The sequence below is a fragment of the Anomaloglossus baeobatrachus genome, chromosome 7 (assembly GCF_048569485.1).
Source record: "Anomaloglossus baeobatrachus isolate aAnoBae1 chromosome 7, aAnoBae1.hap1, whole genome shotgun sequence".
Classification (NCBI taxonomy): Eukaryota; Metazoa; Chordata; class Amphibia; order Anura; family Aromobatidae; genus Anomaloglossus; species Anomaloglossus baeobatrachus.
Window position 1 is genome coordinate 113,504,531 of NC_134359.1, and position 18,276 is coordinate 113,522,806.

Sequence of the window (18,276 nt, forward strand, 5' to 3'; positions counted from 1 at the left end):
TCCACAATGCACTGTACCAGTCTGCTCTATAACATGCCACCTGCAAAATGAACCTGCATTTTGCATTTGACATGTCCAGAATTAGTAAAGGAGGTTGGCCAGGGTGAGAAAATATATCAGCTTTAAGGCCCTGTTACACACAGCGATATCGCTAGCGTGCGTACCCGCCCCCGTCGGTTGTGCGTCACGGGCAAATCGCTGCCCGCAGCGCACAATATCGCTCGGACCCGTCACACGGACTTACCTGGTGAGCGACGTCGCTGTTACCGGCGAACCACCTCCTTTCTAAGGGGGCGGTTTGTGCAGCGTCACAGCGGCGTCACTAAGCTGCCGGCCAATAGAAGTGGAGGGGCGGAGATGAGCGGGACAAACGCCAACCTCCCTCCTTCCTCATTGCCGGCGGCCTCAGGCAAGTTGTAGTTCATCGTTCCCTAGGTGTCACACATAGCGATGTGTGCTGCCTCGGGAATGACGAACAACCTGTGTCCTGAACCAGCAACGATTTTTTGAAAAGGAACGACATGTCAACGATGGACGATTAGGTGAGTATTTTCCACCGTTAACGGTCGTTCGTTGTGTCACATGCAACGATGTCGCTAACGAGGCCGGATGTGCGTCACGAATTCCATGACCCCCCAACGACATCTCATTAGCGATGTCGTTGCCTGTAAGTCTAGTTTCACACTGGCGTTGGACGGGATCCGTAGCATTGCGTTGTGTGACGCATGCAACGGATGCGTTGCATATAGTGGCACAACGCATGCTACAAATCGTAGAAAATAACGCAATCCGTTGTAGGTTTTTTTCCTTGACTTTACACATCTGAGCATGCGCAGTTGTGTAAAGACAGCTGCGTTAACGGAATCCGTCAAATGACGGATTCTAACGGAATCCGCCACCATAGGTGTCCATTATAAAAACAACGGACGCTGACGGATTCCTGCAGGTTGCGTTTTTTTGACACTCCGCCAAGTGCAGAAAAACGCTACATGCAGCGTTCCATCCGCCCGACGCTCACTGTCGGTCAGCGTCAAAAGAACTGATGCGCTGCGGGACGGATGCAATGCAAGACCATCCGTTGCTATCTGTAGCTAATAGAAGTCTGTGAGGCATGTAACGGTTACCGTAATTCATCAAGGCTGCGGATAGCAACGGAAGCTGTCCAACGCAAGTGTGAAACTAGCCTAACGGGGCCTTTACTTCTAAAATGAGCAGCACATCTGTCCACAGGTGAGTGCAGATCAATTACTGGAGCTGAGCTGTGATGACAGATAGCAGCTATGGACAAGTGTCCTCTGGTACAACACACCACTGTCTGCTCATAACTGATGGGGGTATCACAGGCCGGCCAACACGCGACAAGGGGGCACATCTTACTCCGGAGGGCTTCTGCTGCAGATTGGCCTAGAAAATATAAACAATGTAAATTGTTCCTTAACATCTCCAACTAATGTCACGTCCTACAGCTTTTATACACGCACTAGAAAGGCCAATTAACAGAAGTGTCTAGCCCTTGTAAACGCTGTATATCACATATATGACTTCCAGTAATGTCATAAACATACTATATATACTGTATATATCCCAAACTGCTCAAACTGATACCATCAAAATAAATCCTGGATTTGTACGTGGTTTTGTGCAGCGATTGGGTTCTGTAGTACGTGACCTCAGGCACTAAGCTGCGGCCCCTGAGCTCGTCCTCGGAGCTCACACAGCTCCATGTATACAGCCTTGTACAGGCTACGAGTAAACAAGGGAGCGCCTGTAGCTGCTCTCCACCACCGAACAGCCGCAGGGAACGCTGTACAAGTGTGAACATATAGGGGTCACAAGTCAATCACATTTGTGCTCATAAAGTTGGCACTTGTAACAGAAGACCAAGGGCACAGCTCACAATAGAACCTAACTATGACAAGCTAGGATGCCCGGCACCATCACCGTACACTGCAGAAGTACTGGGGAGACAAGTGCAACTGGAAGCTGTCTGGCCAACGGCTCAAACGACCCAGAATATAACATGTCAGGGTCTCACCACCAGGAACGGTCCACGCCAAATCTAAATATACTGCTCAATTCACTTGTCTCCTTAACCTTCCATATATCATTAAAGGTATTATCCCCCAATCAACATATCCACAGGATAGATAATATGTATATGATCAGACGGGGGTGGCTTTCTGCTGATAGGAGCCTCACAATCCTGAGAAAGGGGGTCCTGAGTCCCACGAGTGAATGGTTCAGTTCTGTTCATGCTTCACCGCTGTCACCCTGAATACTGTATGTGAACAGCTGACATACACAGCCACACAACCACAGACCTATAGGGGCGAATGGAGGAGAGGTTACGTATGCAAAATACTGTTCCAATATGGGGAAGGGACTTGTGTTTTGGGATCAATGAGGGATCCACCAATCAGACCCCCCTGATCAGACATCCAACGCCTATTCTGCGAAGAGATGCTAAATGTTGGTGACAAGATGCCTCCTTTAAAATAAGCATGTAAAGAGTCGAGTTGATAAAGCAGAGATTGCGAGGACGAGGACACTGCAGACACATCTGGATACATCACCAACAACTTTGAAAACGTTTGATACAAAACTTGAAAACTGTTGTAGATGCCGAAAGATAGCAGCACAACTATGGCACAGCTAGGTATGCTGTGTGTATGCTGCACGTAAGCTTTGTGTATGCTGCACGTATGCTGTGTGTATGCTGCACGTAAGCTGTGTGTATGCTGCACGTAAGCTGTGTGTGTATGCTGCACATAAGCTGTGTGTATGCTGCACATAAGCTGTGTGTATGCTGCACGTAAGCTGTGTGTATGCTGCGTGTATGCTGCACGTAAGCTGTGTGTATGCTGCGTGTATGCTGCACGTAAGATGTGTGTATGCTGCACGTATGCTGTGTGTAAGCTTTGTGGATGCTATATGCTGCGTGTATTATTGCATTGATGCTATATGCTGCATGTATGCAATACTACGTGTATGCTATATGCTGTGTGCATCATTGTGTGTATGCTGCATATATTAATATATGCTGTGTGTATGCCGTGTGCATTACTGCGTGTATGCTGCATATATGTATGCTGTGTGCATTACATGCTATATGCTTCAGGTTTCTGGCACCACTGAACCTCACAATATATACTCACTATATTACCGCTTGCAGAAAGCCCATAACACTTTTTTTTTTTTGTTGTTGCAACAAATAGAAACATATTTTGCTTTACACAGTATTATAAATAAAACTAAGAATTAAACAGATCTAAACCTGGTATTCACATTCAGTGTAAAGGTATGCACTGCAATACTGGCAGCATATGTAAATGGCTGGTGAAAACGCCCGCACAAAGATAACGTGGTCTCCCACTACTATGATAGTGATGAACTCTTTTTTAGGAAAAGTCATCACTATTACACTGGTGGGCACTGTCTGCGGTACCCGGGGGTGGGAGGCAGCTGTGCGGTGCAGCCCTGTACATTGGCTGTGCTTTGCTCCCCGGTATGTAAGCAATCTGGTGGTGGTGCCGGGGTCAAACCTCCGCTGATCTGATATTGATTACCTCCTGAACACGTCATCAATACCATAGTGGTGAAAAAAACTATTTAATGTGAAACCCAGAAAACATTTCAACAGGTGGTAGAATAGGAGCAGAAGACGTCTCCGGCTGATGTGCAGATGCCATTGTATTCTAGGCTTATGTCTTTATACAACTGAATCCGTGGCCTATTAGGAATGTATCACCTGCCTTATACCAGTGGCCTGCGCCCCATGGCTCGTTGATTGTTGTGAAACTACAACTTATATAAGTGGTGTTGACGTTTCAGCAACAGACAAGACCAGTTGGGAGTTATAGTTCCAAAACAGATGGCGCAATAAGGCTGTAATCACTGCAATACGGGATAAATCATACTAGCAGAGTACAGATCACCACACTGCTATGGACCACCCATGGTTAAAGGGAAGAGCCAGCCAAGTCTTTAAAAGGGGGTTCCCATCAATAGTAAGTCATGAATCATTATCCTCAGAAGCCTATGAACGGCTGCACATAATGCTAATCTTCCAATCACATGTAATGCATGCACTGTGTGTCACCGAGCCGGCAGTGCCACCCTGTACAGCCACCCCCAGAGGGGCAAGCTGGATGCCAAACATAGAGTGGCGCTTCCAGGCTGACACAGAACATATTACAAAGTGGATTGAAAAAAAGAATAGATCTAAATTCAAAGTTCACCCATTTTACAAATCCTCGCTGATCTAGAGGAGGACAAAAAACATCAAAGCACCAAAGAGCGGAAACTGTCCAGACCCCGGCTGCCAATAACAGATTCTGAATCTACCTATCTATCTAGTCTAAATTCTACCTTAAAGGGGTTAATCAGAGATTTAAAGGGTTTATCCAAGATTTTAAAAATACCCCTTACTTTACCCATCACTCCAATGCCGATGCACATTTTTTTGACTGTGCTGTAGCCAATATGTGCCATATATCCACATGACTGCAGCAGCCTATTACTTCCCCAGCATTTTCCTGTTTGCCATGCACTGCCGAGGACAGTGATTGGCTGCAGAGGTCATGTGAGTGCCCAGCGTGTGATCACTGCAATAAAGACAAGGGGTCACTGAGAAGTATTGAAAATAAATAAATATTATATATATGCACCTTACACCTAGCACTTTAACACCTGGACAGCGTCATTAATAGTGATGAGCATGCACTTCCATGCTCGGGTGCTCCGTACTCATAACAAGCAGTTGAATGGGCGCAACTCGAGTACCCCAATATAATCAAAGTCATGGGGGAACTCTAGTATTTATCCAGGAGGTTTCCCAGAAAAATGCTTGAGTTTCCCATTGACTTCCATTATACTCGGGTACTCGACTCTCGCCCATCCAACTTCTGGCTACAAGTATGGAGCACCTGATCATGGTAGTGCTCGCTCACCACTAGTCATGGATATCAGTAATCTTGTATACACACTTTTTAGGTTACACTAATGATGATGAGTACAGAAGTTTGGAAACCTGTAGAATCGAGGAAAATCTTTTTTTCACACTACCAAGTAATTAAATCGCACAATTTTCTAAGTGAGGATGAGACTGGATGTGGCATTGGGCGTCTGGTCACTCAGTACTGGGGCTGGCAGTGTGCACAGAGGCCAATCAGTATCCAGCAGTGACCCCTATATTCAGAAAAGGCAGCGGAGCAGGTAACTTTCCTTGCCCCATGTGGTTCTCTTCCATGGCCTTGAACCTACCCCAGACTAAGGCCGCCTCGCTGGCCCCCAGGTTTCAGCACATGTGCCCTCCCAGACAATACAGGTGGCAGACTAATAACAATACCTCTGGGGTTGTCGCTTGCAGTCAGTAAAGGGGCTGGCACTGCCAACTGACACCACACACAGGGGGTCTCCATGTCTCTCAGAAGGGTTGAGCTCAATCAAGCAGAAAAGTGGACACCTTTCTTAGGGGTGCACCACATACAGGGCACAGAAGTTGGCATTGGACTCTTAAGTTGCCGACTTACTTCTGCCAATCCTAGCAGCATAGTGCACACAGCTATGGGGCGACGTCCAATACGTGGCATGAACTGTTATACCAGCCAGACCGGGCACCAATCAATTCATCCCTTCAATAAGCCATCCATGAGACCAGCCGGTTCAATAGTCATAATTTTATTTGAAAACCCCTGCACCATGCCATGTGCTGTGCCCACCCATAGGGCCAATAGTGAAGGCTTTCCTCTCCTTGTTATCAATAGTCAGATGTATCACGCTGTCACTAGATAAAGTAAGTCTGGCACACCGGTGCCCGCTGACCAAGAGGGACAAATGTCACTGCTCTGTAAGCAGATCCTGGGTGTCTGGGGCTGGCACCTCCCTAATCTGCACTACAGGGGGTGTAATAATATTAGGGGGTATGGTGGTATTTGTTATTGTGCCATTTTCAATCAGAAGTTGTGAGAAGTCACTGTATACAGCATATCCCTGCCAGCATTGGCAGACAGAGAAGGGACTACTACGCCCATCATGCCCAGCAGAGCACAGCTGACATTGTGATGGGTGAGGGCAGTGCCACTGCACAGTTACCCTGACTACTGCCATATATATATACAGCTATACACTAGTAGGGACTACAACCCCCATCATGCCCAGTTTACACTGTGCTGGGTGAGGGCAGTGCACAGTTACCCTGACTACTGTCATATATATATATAGATACAGCTATACACTAGTAGGGACTATACCCCCATCATGCCCAGCAGTGCCCACCTTACAGTGTGCTGGGTGAGGGCAGTGCACAGTTACCCTGACTACCGCCGTATACAGCTATATCCCAGTCCTGGCAGACAGCGCAGGGACTATACCCCCAGCACACCCGGCAGACCCTATTAGGAGCTGTCAGGGACGGTGCAGTGCTGTGCCAGTCCCGCGGGCACTCACCTTGATGATGCTGCTCCTCCTGGGGGCCGCCTTGGCTGCTTCCATCAGGCTGAGCTCGGTCACCCCGCTCCTCCGTTCCCTGCCCCGGCCATGCTCCGGGCACAGCTCACACGCCCCGTCTGGCCCCTCTGCCATGGCTCTCACAGCCGTACAACTTCCATTCCCCGGGCTCCTCAGTGGGCAGTGCGCGGTGTCACTAGAATGCCGGAGACTCCGATGTGTGAAAGTGGCAGCCAACCCAGCACCGCATGAGGTAGCCGGGCACAGCTGGGCGATCCCGGGGAGGCAGCCCTGACGGGGATTGGTTGACCTGTTCCTGAGCTTTGCTCCGATTGGTTCCTGAAATGAGGCGTAGCATTGGGCTGTGGCTATGTAGTACGCTGATTGGATGGCGAGCCGCGATGGGCGGGGCCGTGCAGTGACAGCTCCATGTGCATGGGAGGGGGTTGTTGTGGAGGCGGGTCCGGGTGCTGTCCGTGCGCGGCTCCTCTGCCGCCTTTGTCTTGGTGCTGAACACCCAGCAATCCGGGAGAGTGAGTGGAGATGGTGAAGAGTGTGAGTGCGCTGTGTATGGAGAGAGGACGGTGTGCACTCACACTACACTGGTGACAGAAGCAGGAACACTGGAGGATGGCTGTGCACAGTGTAAGAGGAGTGTGCAATGTGATCACAGGCACCAAGTAACACCAGCTACACATCACAGTGATATGTCTGTATAATCACATATTACCAATGAGGATGAAGGGATCAGTACTAAAGGATCACTCCGATCTCCAGAATGGATCCTGTGGATCGCGCTTATACATACAAGCAATTCTGCAATTTACTGCTCATTAGAATTTACAGCCGTTCTTGAGATACTAACACTTTTTTTGTTGTCTTAGACACCGACCACCGCTGCTGGACAACAGGGCACCTGCAGCGCTTTCCGGCACTGGTGGAAGCTGGCCTGGATCTCTGCAGCGCTTTCTGGCATTGGTGGAAGCTGGCCTGGATCTCTGCAGCGCTTTCTGGCATTGGTGGAAGCTGGCCAGGATCTCCGCGCTGTGACCTCCTAATCACGGCCAGATTCACCACACAGCTCACAGGCTACACAGCAGTGGTGGTCGGTCTCCTAGGCAACATGTAGATGAGGAGAGCAGATTGTTGGTCATTACATGTCTCACACTGGTAACACCCCCTCATTTGCAATAAGTTCTGGAGGCAGATTCTCAGGGAGGCCCATAGGTCTTAACAGCTCATTTGCCTATAAGAATAAAATGGATTTGTCTGGAATAAGACATTGGATCACAGATATCAAGAAATCATTTTTTGTAAAATTTGTAAAATAAAGTTTCTAAAATAAACTGCTACTTGATAGATTGCAGCTACAGAATATCTAATAGGTGGGTCGGGTTTTGCTAGTTATTCCCGCCCCTGTGTGCTGCCTGTCCTTCCTCCCCCTTGTCCTTCCTCCCCTATATCTCTTATCACAGGAGGAGGAAGGAGGGAGGAAGGACAGGCAGACAGGGGCGGGAATACCTAGCAAAACCCAACCCACCTATTAGATATTCACCAGCTGCTATCAATCAAATAACAGTCATTTCACAAACTTTACTTGCCTATATTTCAGAAAGTATATATCCGATCTCACAACTAAAGGTATGTATAGAATCAGCATGATAGCGCCAGTATAGCACTGGCTTTAGTTTATATATGAAAATCCTGGTGGTTGGTCCTCTTAAGGGACGTGCAAGAGTCAGATGCTTCAGATTCATTATGAAGCAAACAATCAGGAGCATCTGAAACATGGCATGTGCCTCCTTAGGCGTCTCCCCTTGTCAGGGACTGGAGTAAGATTTGTGGCATTGCAAATGCCACTGCGTGTTCTGAATTTGATGATCTGGGGTTGCCGTGCCCCATTCTGCCCCAGCTCTGCCAACTTTGTTGCACTTGGGGGAAAATGGTGTGAGAATGCCAAAAGTCTCTACATTTTAGCCTGCATCGAAGCTTTCCGTCTTTCCAATGCTCTATACGCCGGCATTCTGGCATAATAGCATTGATGAATCTTGTACCCTATGTCTTCGTGCTCCTTAGCACCTTAAGAAAAATCAAAAAAAGGATTTTATTCTTCTATTTTCCTCACTTACGTGATTTGTCTAAAAGTTGCACATGATCTAAATATTCCTTGATGGCAATATTATAAACCATCTGATCGCTTCCTAATTTTTGTAAGAGGCTCATAAACATTTGCTTCCACGCGGAGGGTAGGAGGAAAAGTTCTCTAATTGGACTCACAGCAGCTTAGATACACCGAGATGATGTAAATTTCTTGAAGATGTCTCAAGGTTTAAAGCCATTATCAGAGATATTGTGTCAGGATGACAGCTCCAGCTTGTACCATGGATGAGGTTGACCTTTCTGAATGCTTTTCAGCTAAGCCGTGTGTTACTAATAGGTGACATGAGCGGGTATACGACGGTGAAGACAGAATAATCTGCATCAGATGGTAGGTGCTGGCCACAAAGGCTAAAGATGAGGACTGCTCAGCTTCACAGTAGCTTCCTATTTTCTTTTGGATTGAATGTTGGGGCCACAGATAATGCATTTTAAGGTTCACAAGAAGCATTAGGAAGAGCTCTATGATGAAATATTGGAGACCAAGCGATGAATATTATTTTCATGCACAGGGGCGTTCTGCCACAGACCAATTTCCATAGAACAAAGGTTAACTGCTTCTGGACCCCCATAGACATTAAACGTTTGGGCGGTCCCACTCCTATACATTCTAAACGTCACTTCAAATTAGTGCAGATACGTATGACCGTGTAGCTGTGGGGTGGGGAGTACCCATAGAGAAAGGACACTCTCTGTGCTTTCTCCATTGTTGTATACACAGCACTAAATAAGCACTATGTATGCAGTAATAGGAATCACTGACAGTGCTTCCTCCTCCATACTTTGTGGCCATGTGATCTCTCCCTGTGTATGGAAAATAAGCAGGAGCTGCTGGGTCATAGGAGACCCAGATAAATCTGCAGTGCTGCTAGCAGTCTGCATTTCCACTGTAACTGGGGCTAATGTACCAGCCCCAATTCTAAAGGCCGCGTTACATGCAACGACATCGCTAACGAGATGTCGTTGGGGTCAAGGAATTCGTGACGCACATCCGGCGTCTTAGCGACGTTGTTGCGTGTGAAACGTACAAACGACCGCTAACGATCAAAATTACTCACCTAATTGTTGATCGTTGATACGTTCTAATCCCAAATATCGTTGCTGTTGCAGGACACAGGTTGTTCGTCGTTCCTGAGGCAGCACACATTGCTACGTGTGACACCCCAGGAAAGAGGAACAACACCGTACCTGCGTCCTCCGGCAACGAGGTGGGCGTCACTTTCTTTCGGCCCCTCTGCTTCTATTGGACGGCTGCCGTGTGACGTCGCTGTGACGTTGCACGAACCACCCCCTTAGAAAGGAGGCGGTTTGCTGGCCACAGCGACGTCGCTAGGCAGGTAAGTACGTGTGACGGGTCCTAGCAATGTTGTGCGCCACGGGCAGCGATTTGCCCGTGACGCACAACCGACGGGGGTGGGTGCTTTCACCAGCGACATCGCTAGCGATGTCGATGTGTGTAAAGCAGCCTTTAGGGATATAAATAAAAATAAAATAAGATATTGAAATATCTCCCACAGCCCAAAGTTCTTTCATGGCCATGGCCTTATAGTGGGCTTAATGTATAAAATAAAAATAAAATAAATAAATCCAAATAAAATAAACATGCCACTATCAATTTAAATCACTGTTACTAGCCTCGTCCCTGTAAAAAAAAAAACCTGTCCAATATATACAAAATAATTATTGTTGAATAAGGAACACATTTTTAAATGTATTTTAGTGGTCCTTTGTGGTCATAAAAAACTGGAAAACTAAAATATTATATATTCTTATTTTCCTATTGTTATCACCTGGTATCAGTAAAAAAAGAGAGAATGTAACTGTAGGAAAGCAAGGGTCAGGGGCTCCAATACTGTACATTATGCTATGGGTCCCTAGGCTATCTGTAACCTCAGGGTTACTCCGGATGGTGTAGATGCCAGAGTCATATGCCTGGCTATGCTTCTGGCTAGAACTTATCTTATTCCCCCCTTCCACCAGAGAAGGAAGACAGGCAGTAGTGAGATGGAAACACAGATAAAGACATACAGGAGAAAACCAAAATTCTAACACACTGCAGACACACAGGAATCAACAATGAGAAACTCAAGAAAAAAGCAGGAAGGTAACAACAAAAAGACAAGGGTTAATTCCACAACCACATACAGCAAAAGTACTACAATCACCAGTTAGTCTGGATCACAACACCTCACCAGACCAGCTAAGATAAACTATAGCTGGCATAGAAGGAAAGCTCTATCCAGCATATATAAGGGGAGCAGAAGTGATTGGCTCCTCCACAACATGTGATCAAAGGAGACTCACAAGCAGACTAGTAGAGATTAAGGGTGCATGCCCACGATCAGTGTTTGCAGTGTTTTAGATGCAGCCTGCTTCAGCTGTGTCCAAAACGCTGCGGTGTACAGTACAAGCATAGTGGATGGGATTTCTAGAATCCCGTGCCACTGTGCTTGTTTTTTCCACAGCAAACACTGACCTGTGGTGCGGATTTCCATACCGCAGCATGTCAACTGTTTGCTGTGGAATTGCATGTGTCCTCCGTAGGGAGAACACAAGCGAGAGACCGCAGCACACCAAACCCTGATTGTGGGTACGAGCAGCTGCGGTCTCCTGCGTTCACCTGCGAAGGAGACGCACGGCCCCGCAGGTCAGGACACGCTGCGTTCAGGACAAAGTGAGTCCTGATCATGGGCACATACCTTAACTCTGCCTATGAACCACCAATCTATGGGTCGATGCCCAAATCTGCCTACACTGATAACAGACATCAGAAAAGATATCAGGTGGAGTTTCTGAATCTGTAGTCTGAACAGATCCCGATGGCGCCATGACAGTCAGCGATGTTTGTAAAAACCTTTCTGTGACAAGAATATGACAGTGATATAGAAACGAAGCCTCATGTATCATGACGAAAAAGATGCAAAATTACTGTCTTGAATATCTGAATGAAAAAACATTGCACAGTTTTTTAAACTGCATATTTGGGAAAAAAACAAAAATGTGTCTGGTCAGGAATGGGGATAAATAGGCCAGTTTTGAACTGGTTAAAAAGCTATTTATGGTTTTTTGTAAACCATTGTGATTATGTTGCAGTATTCTATAAGGGTTAGGAAGAACGCAACTGAAACATAACATATATTGGCAAGTGTAAATGGTTCTTCACACTAATTGTTGAATTGGTTTCAAGTGTTTCTTTTACTCAGAAATGTGAAAGGACAGTGTGATAGAAGCAGCATGTCACACTAGGTACAGGGGAGTACCAAGCGAACGGTGAAGGGGAAGGGAAACCCTGTCTCTAGGGAAGGGTGAGATGGTGAACCCTGACCAAGCCTACTGCTGGGCACTGGGTTACCTCACTGCCCTAGGTGGGTTCTGCACCCATGAGCCAAGCCGGATACCTGACCCTAGGCTGACCCTGATCTGGGCCCTAGGTAGAGAGCGGATGAGATGAGCTCTTCGTCAACCCTACTAGGCACTAAAGGACACACAGAAATTTAGAAACATGGGAAAACAGCAAACAACTTATCTCTAGACGACTCAGTAAGAAGTTCAGTAAAGAGCAGCAACGATCCTACAGATGAGGGCAAGCTGCTTGCTTGCGTCCAGAGCTTGTGAAGGAACTGAATATCACCAGCACAAGTCCAGGGAAATCTTAAGGGGAATACAGATGATAACAGCTGAAGGGAAGAGGAGCTCCGCTGGTTCCTAAAGGGAAAAGGATGAAAACCAAGCAGGGGAAATACCTAGTACAATGAATACTGACAGCAGGAATAATAGAAAGTCAATGAGCACTTTATGCAGCCAAACGCTGTGACCTTCTATTGCCGGACACTACAGAACTGTCTGTCACCTGTGACACACCCGTAACACAGGATGAGTGACAGCAGCACCGGTCCCAAGCGTCTATCACTGCCCTCAAATTGTCATCAGGGGCAAAACTGGTGTCACTCCCTTTGCTTCTATCGTCACCTTCTGATGATGGTTCATTTGAGGGTGGTGATAGATACTGTGGGACGGTGCTGGCGTCACTCACCCTACTTCTATTACTACCCCCTGATGACTAAACCTGGGAAGTCACTAATTAATGTCCCTATTATGACCCTAGACTAGCCCTGCTCCTCTGTAAGGTAGAAGTGTAGGGTATATTATAATTAAGCAAATTACCATAGATATTTATAAAGGACATTCTAGGTATCAGACCACCCCTTTAATATTACATCAATGCGGGTCCAACACCAGTAATTAGCACCAGTGAATCAGAACACCACAGCACTGTATACATTGTAGTGGTTTTTCTTTAGTACTGCAGCTCAGATCCAATTCACTCCAATAGGATTGGTAATCAATATTTCAGCCCTAGACAACCTCTGTAGGATTAAAAGAAAATATCTACCCGAAAAGTCATTTGCAGGTCAGGGTCTTGCTATACTGTTCCTAAAATTAGTTGTAAAGTCATACTTCATATTACTCATACCAAATCATGGTACTTGTTTTTCTGTGCTGTTGGCTTCGGAGTGTTTTACTATATAATATTCATAAGGCATTGACAGAATCAAAAGAGAGGTCTCTGGTCTCCATGAGGTGTAAGCAGAATATATTTGAATAATATATTTTCTTTTGTCTCAGAATGCATGGTGACCTGTTCTCATCACACTCTGATAATAGAGGCAAATGTGTGCAAAGCATATTTGGTCACCACAAAGCATATTGTATCCTTATATGCTTATTCACTGAGCACAATGCACAGAACTAAAAAGGCAGAATATTTTATGTAGTCAAACTTCAATGCCATAAAGTTAAAAAGAAAGATTTTTTTTGTACTTACCAACATACGCAGCTGGCCCAATGCACGTTTCACACAACATGCTTCATCTTGACCCAGGTGAAGCAAATTGCACGACACATGCGTTGGGCTGACTGGGCATCTGAACTTCCCCTTCACATAGTTACAAAGGTTGAAAAAAGACCTAGGTCCAGCTAGTTCAAATTCACCATTAGACCTACTTTGTCAATTAATTATCTATAATAACCAACAATGTTATGTGTGCTGAGACGTATTTTAAAAGCTAATATAGTATCTGCCATTACTACCTCTTGTGGTAGGGCATTCCACAGTCTGAGTACTCTAACTGTAAAGAACCCTTTCCTATTTACCTGCCAAAATCGTCTTTCTTCCACTCCCAGGGAATGCCCTCTGGTCCTTAGTATTGTCTTTGGAAGAATAAGTCATGTGCCAGTTCTTTGTAGTGACTAAACATGTATTTATACATATAAATGAGATCTCTTCTGAGACATGTTTTTTAAGCTAAACAAATCCAACTTTTCTAAACTCTCATCATAGGAGAGACCTTCTATTCCTTGTAATAATCTAGTTACCTGCCTTTGAGCTGAGTCTAACTTCTGATAACCTGTTTAAAATGCGGAGCCCCAAACTGGATCCCATATTCCAGATGTGACCTTACAAGTGATTTATAGAGGGATAACTGTTATGATCTGGTAACCGTGGATGATCACGAAAAATCCCATTAATAAGGAAAAAACAAAACCACAAGAGTAGTTAGGTGATTGCGGTCAGCTCAGTTTCTATCAGACAACAATAGAAGTAGCAGTGGGATGTCCTAACACACCTAGACACCTCGTCACTGCTTGAGAAACTTGCTAAACCTCAAACATAGAAATGAGGAATCCTAACTAGCCTCGGAGCAGTCCCCAAAGAAATAGCAAGCCCCAAACATGCAACAACAGTGATGTATGAAAACACAATACACAGATAGAAAATATAGATCAGCAAAGGTGAGGCCCAACTTACTAGATAGGACAGGACAGATAACTGATAGTGGCCAGCAAAAAACCCTGCAAAAAATACCAATCTCCTGATAATCAAAAATACTGAGAACACACGGACCCTCCCCGACTACATCAGGTACTCTTGTGCCAGACACTTCAAACCGAACTGCAAATATAATGGGAAGAAACAAAATCACAGAACAAATAATATTCTAAAGTGCAAATAATCCAAACATGAATAGAGAGCAAGCTCCCTTTCTTGCTGGAAGAACTGCCCTGCTCACAAAAGCAGAAAGACAGATATGCAAGAAACCAAACACAGAACCAAATGCAATATGCAGAAACACCCTTAAGTACAAATCCAGCAATTAAGCACAGAAACAGTAAACTTATCTGGCGTAGATTTAGGCATCAAAAAAATGGGAAAAACCAGATGGGAAAACTCCCAGCCATCTTCAGAAGCAGGCAGGAACATCTATCACCGGCGACCGCCAGGCACAAAATGCTCTCCTAAATAAACTAGGCTGATCTGCAATAGGATTTCCTGGATTCCCAATTAATTCCATCACCTGTCTGAATCACAGATTCAAACTCACCTTCATTACCATTCCTGGCCACCAGAGCGAGCTCCACACGAGCACCCACTCAGATGACATTCACAACAGGTAACAGAACGTTGCGATCTATTTTTTTATACACCCTAAAATCTTGTTTGCTTTTGCAGCTGCTGCCTGACATTGAGTGCTGCTGCTCAGCTTATTTGTAATCAGAATACCCAAGTCCTTCTCCTGTTCTGTAGTCCCGAGTTTACTTCCATTTAATGTATATGCAGAAATAGGATTACTCTGTCCTAGGTGCATTACTTTACATTTAGCAACATTAAATCTCATTTGCCAAGCATTTACCTCTGGTTAGTATTATAATATGTGACTTTGTAAGAATGTAATGTAGAATGTATACTGTAAGCTCCCCCTGTACCACTCTGCCACTGTTAGTTTCTTCATTGTAATTTGCATCTGTAATTTACTTAAAGGTGCCTCGTTAATCTGTACAAAGAATTACACGCAAGTACAAACAAGATGGGAATATCCAGCTATCATACCCCTCGGAACGGAGACAGGCTCTGTGTACCAGAGATGAACGTGCTTTGGTCAGACATGTACATATCAACCCAAGAACAGAAGCAAAAGACCTTGTGAAGATGCTGGCAGAAGCTGGTAAGATTGTGTCTTTATCCTCAGTGAAACAAGTACAGTATAAACATGGGCTGAAAGGTTGCTGTGTCAGGAAAAGGCCATTACTCCAAAAGAAACAGAAAAAAAAGCAAAATAATGTTTGCAAATACACATATGAACACAGACCTTAATTTTTGGAGACGTCCTGTGGTCTGATGAAACTAAAATTACACTGTTTGGCCAAAATGACCATTGTTACATTTGGAGGTAAAAGGGGAAAGCTTTCAAGCCTAAGAACACTATCCCAACTGTGAAACACGGGGGGTGGCAGCATCATGTTGTAGGGTTGTTTTGCTGTAGGAGGGACTGGTGCACTTCACAAAATAGATGGCATCATGAGGAAAGAAGATTGTGACAATACTGAAGCAACATCTTAAGACATCAGCCAGGAACTTAAAACTTGGGCGGAAATAGGTTTTCCAAATGGACAATGACCCAAAGCATACTGCCAAACTGGTTACAAAATGGCTTAAGGATAACAAAGTCACTTTTTTGGAGTGGCCATCACAAAGCCCTGATCTCAATCCTATTGAAAATTTATAGGCAAAGCTGAAAAGGCAAGTGTGAGGAAGGCGACCAACAAACATGGCTCAGTTACCCCATTTCTGTAAGAAGGAATGAGCCCAAATTCCAACCAACCATTGTGAGAAGCTTGTGGAAGGAGATACAAAACATTTGACCCAAGTCATACAGTTTAAGGGCAATGGTACCAAATACTAATGAAATGTATGGGAACTTTTTACTGCAAAAAGTAATAAAAATGCCTTAAAACATTCTCATTATTCTGGCATTTGGTACATATAAATTATTTTGGTTCCTAATTGACCTAAAACGGTTAAGGTTTATTCTGATTTTAAGTCAGATAATGAGAAAAAACATGCAGATGTGAATTTGGATGAGGATTGTCATTCACAGTCAGGCAGTTCACACAACTGTATAAAAAAATTGCTCGATTTTCATCCAGAAGAAACAGACGATTGTTTCATTTGTATCGTCATCCACTTAAAATTCATTATTATACATCAGCAGCGAATAAAATGTACAAGACTAAATACAGTTTCCTATGATAAGAATTGCAATGTATCTATGAAAGTTGAACACTACATGGTTGATTCATAAGGAAGACAATTTTTTTTGCCGCAACTATAGGCTAGAATGGAATAGCCTCACCCGAAATATAGCAGACGCTAGTAATGGAGACTTAGTGATGGAATGTCAGGGGCGCGAGCTCCCTATTTACAAATCATTTGTCTTCCACTTCTGCATGTTTTAGTTGAGTCTTAATTGTTACAAACATGTGCTAAATTTCTAAAACACATGTTACATTTTCTGCATGTTTTATAAATTGATTTTGTATATTTGGTGCACACAGGGTGTAGCTCAGGCAGCTTGCAGGGTATGTGTACCGGGCGCCAGGGATGAAGCCAAAAATGCACTCTATTCTGGAGAGGGTACCTAGATACACAACTAAGACGAAACTAATAATCATACTCCTGGGAAAATAAATCCTAATTACATATGATTTTTGGTGATGGATTACTTGTTGCAGATTATTCTTTATTCCCAATAACTCTCTAGAGTAAACTACATAAACAAAAGTATTGGAAATAGAGATGATCGAACCACTTTGGGGTTCGTACCGATCACAGAATTTTAGAAAACTCAGTGTCCGAGTTCAGAATTCAGGAGCGTTACATAAGCTAACAATTCAGTTGAGCATCGTTGTGCTCATGTACGCTCGGTGCTCAGCCCAGTGTGAGCCATTTGCAGTCTCTGAATGGCTCTCACTGGGGATGTCCAAAAAAAAATCCCGCCCTCCCCCAAAAATGCTCTGTTTATGGCTGGCTGTATGTGAATGGAGAGCTGAACTGCCCAATCATTGACTTACAATGGTGTTTAGGCACCGGGATCAACTTCAGGTCAAGTCCAGGTCCCAAACAGAACTTTATACAGTGTGTCCACCCATATCCTGTACACCACCATTAACTTGAGAACGGCAGCAACTATAGGCATAGAAGTGGTGTCTAGGTATAGTAAAGTATCCATGCGCTATGCAATGAAACCACCTTTTGCGCCACCTGGTGGAAAACAACGGAGTTAGCATTTTTATCTTGAAAACGGAACGAGATAGAGAAAAAAGTGAATTAAAAAATTGTAGGGCATCATCAATTCAATATGAATCGACACCTTGCATACAGAAATGCTATGATATGAAACCCATGACCAGCCCAAAACATTGAATGCTGGTCACGCATATGGCGCTCATTTAACTTTGATGCTCAAAGTAGCCACCGTCCGCTGCAATGCACATCTGGACTCTGGACAGCATACTGTATCTTGCTGCACGTTGTGCAATATGGTAGGTGACACATTTGCACAAGCATCTGTGATACGTTGTCGTAGGTCCTGCAATGTTGATGGAGGGGTCGCATACACCTGCTGTTTGATGTGACCTCACAGAAAGAAGCCCAATTGGGTCAGGTCAGGTGAGCGTGGAGGCCACTCCATGCAGCCACCATATCCAATGACTTGTAGGAAGGTCTCCATGAGGTATCGCTTCACGTCCGCAGCCTTGTGAGTTTTACACATTCTAATCATAGCATTTCTGTATGCAAGGTGTTGATTCGTATTGAATTGATGATGCCCTACA

General features: G+C 44.8%; 1 protein-coding gene across 1 annotated transcript in view; it reads right to left on the reverse strand.

Annotated features, from left to right (window-relative positions):
- Positions 1-6,693, reverse strand: part of PLCL1 (phospholipase C like 1 (inactive)) — a 472,800-nt gene extending 466,107 nt beyond the window's left edge. The window contains exon 1 of the mRNA XM_075317594.1: positions 6,448-6,693. Coding sequence (XP_075173709.1) covers positions 6,448-6,582 — 135 coding nt within the window. The 5' untranslated portion in view covers positions 6,583-6,693. The remainder of the gene's footprint in view (positions 1-6,447) is intronic.
- Between the last annotated feature and the right edge of the window lie 11,583 nt (positions 6,694-18,276).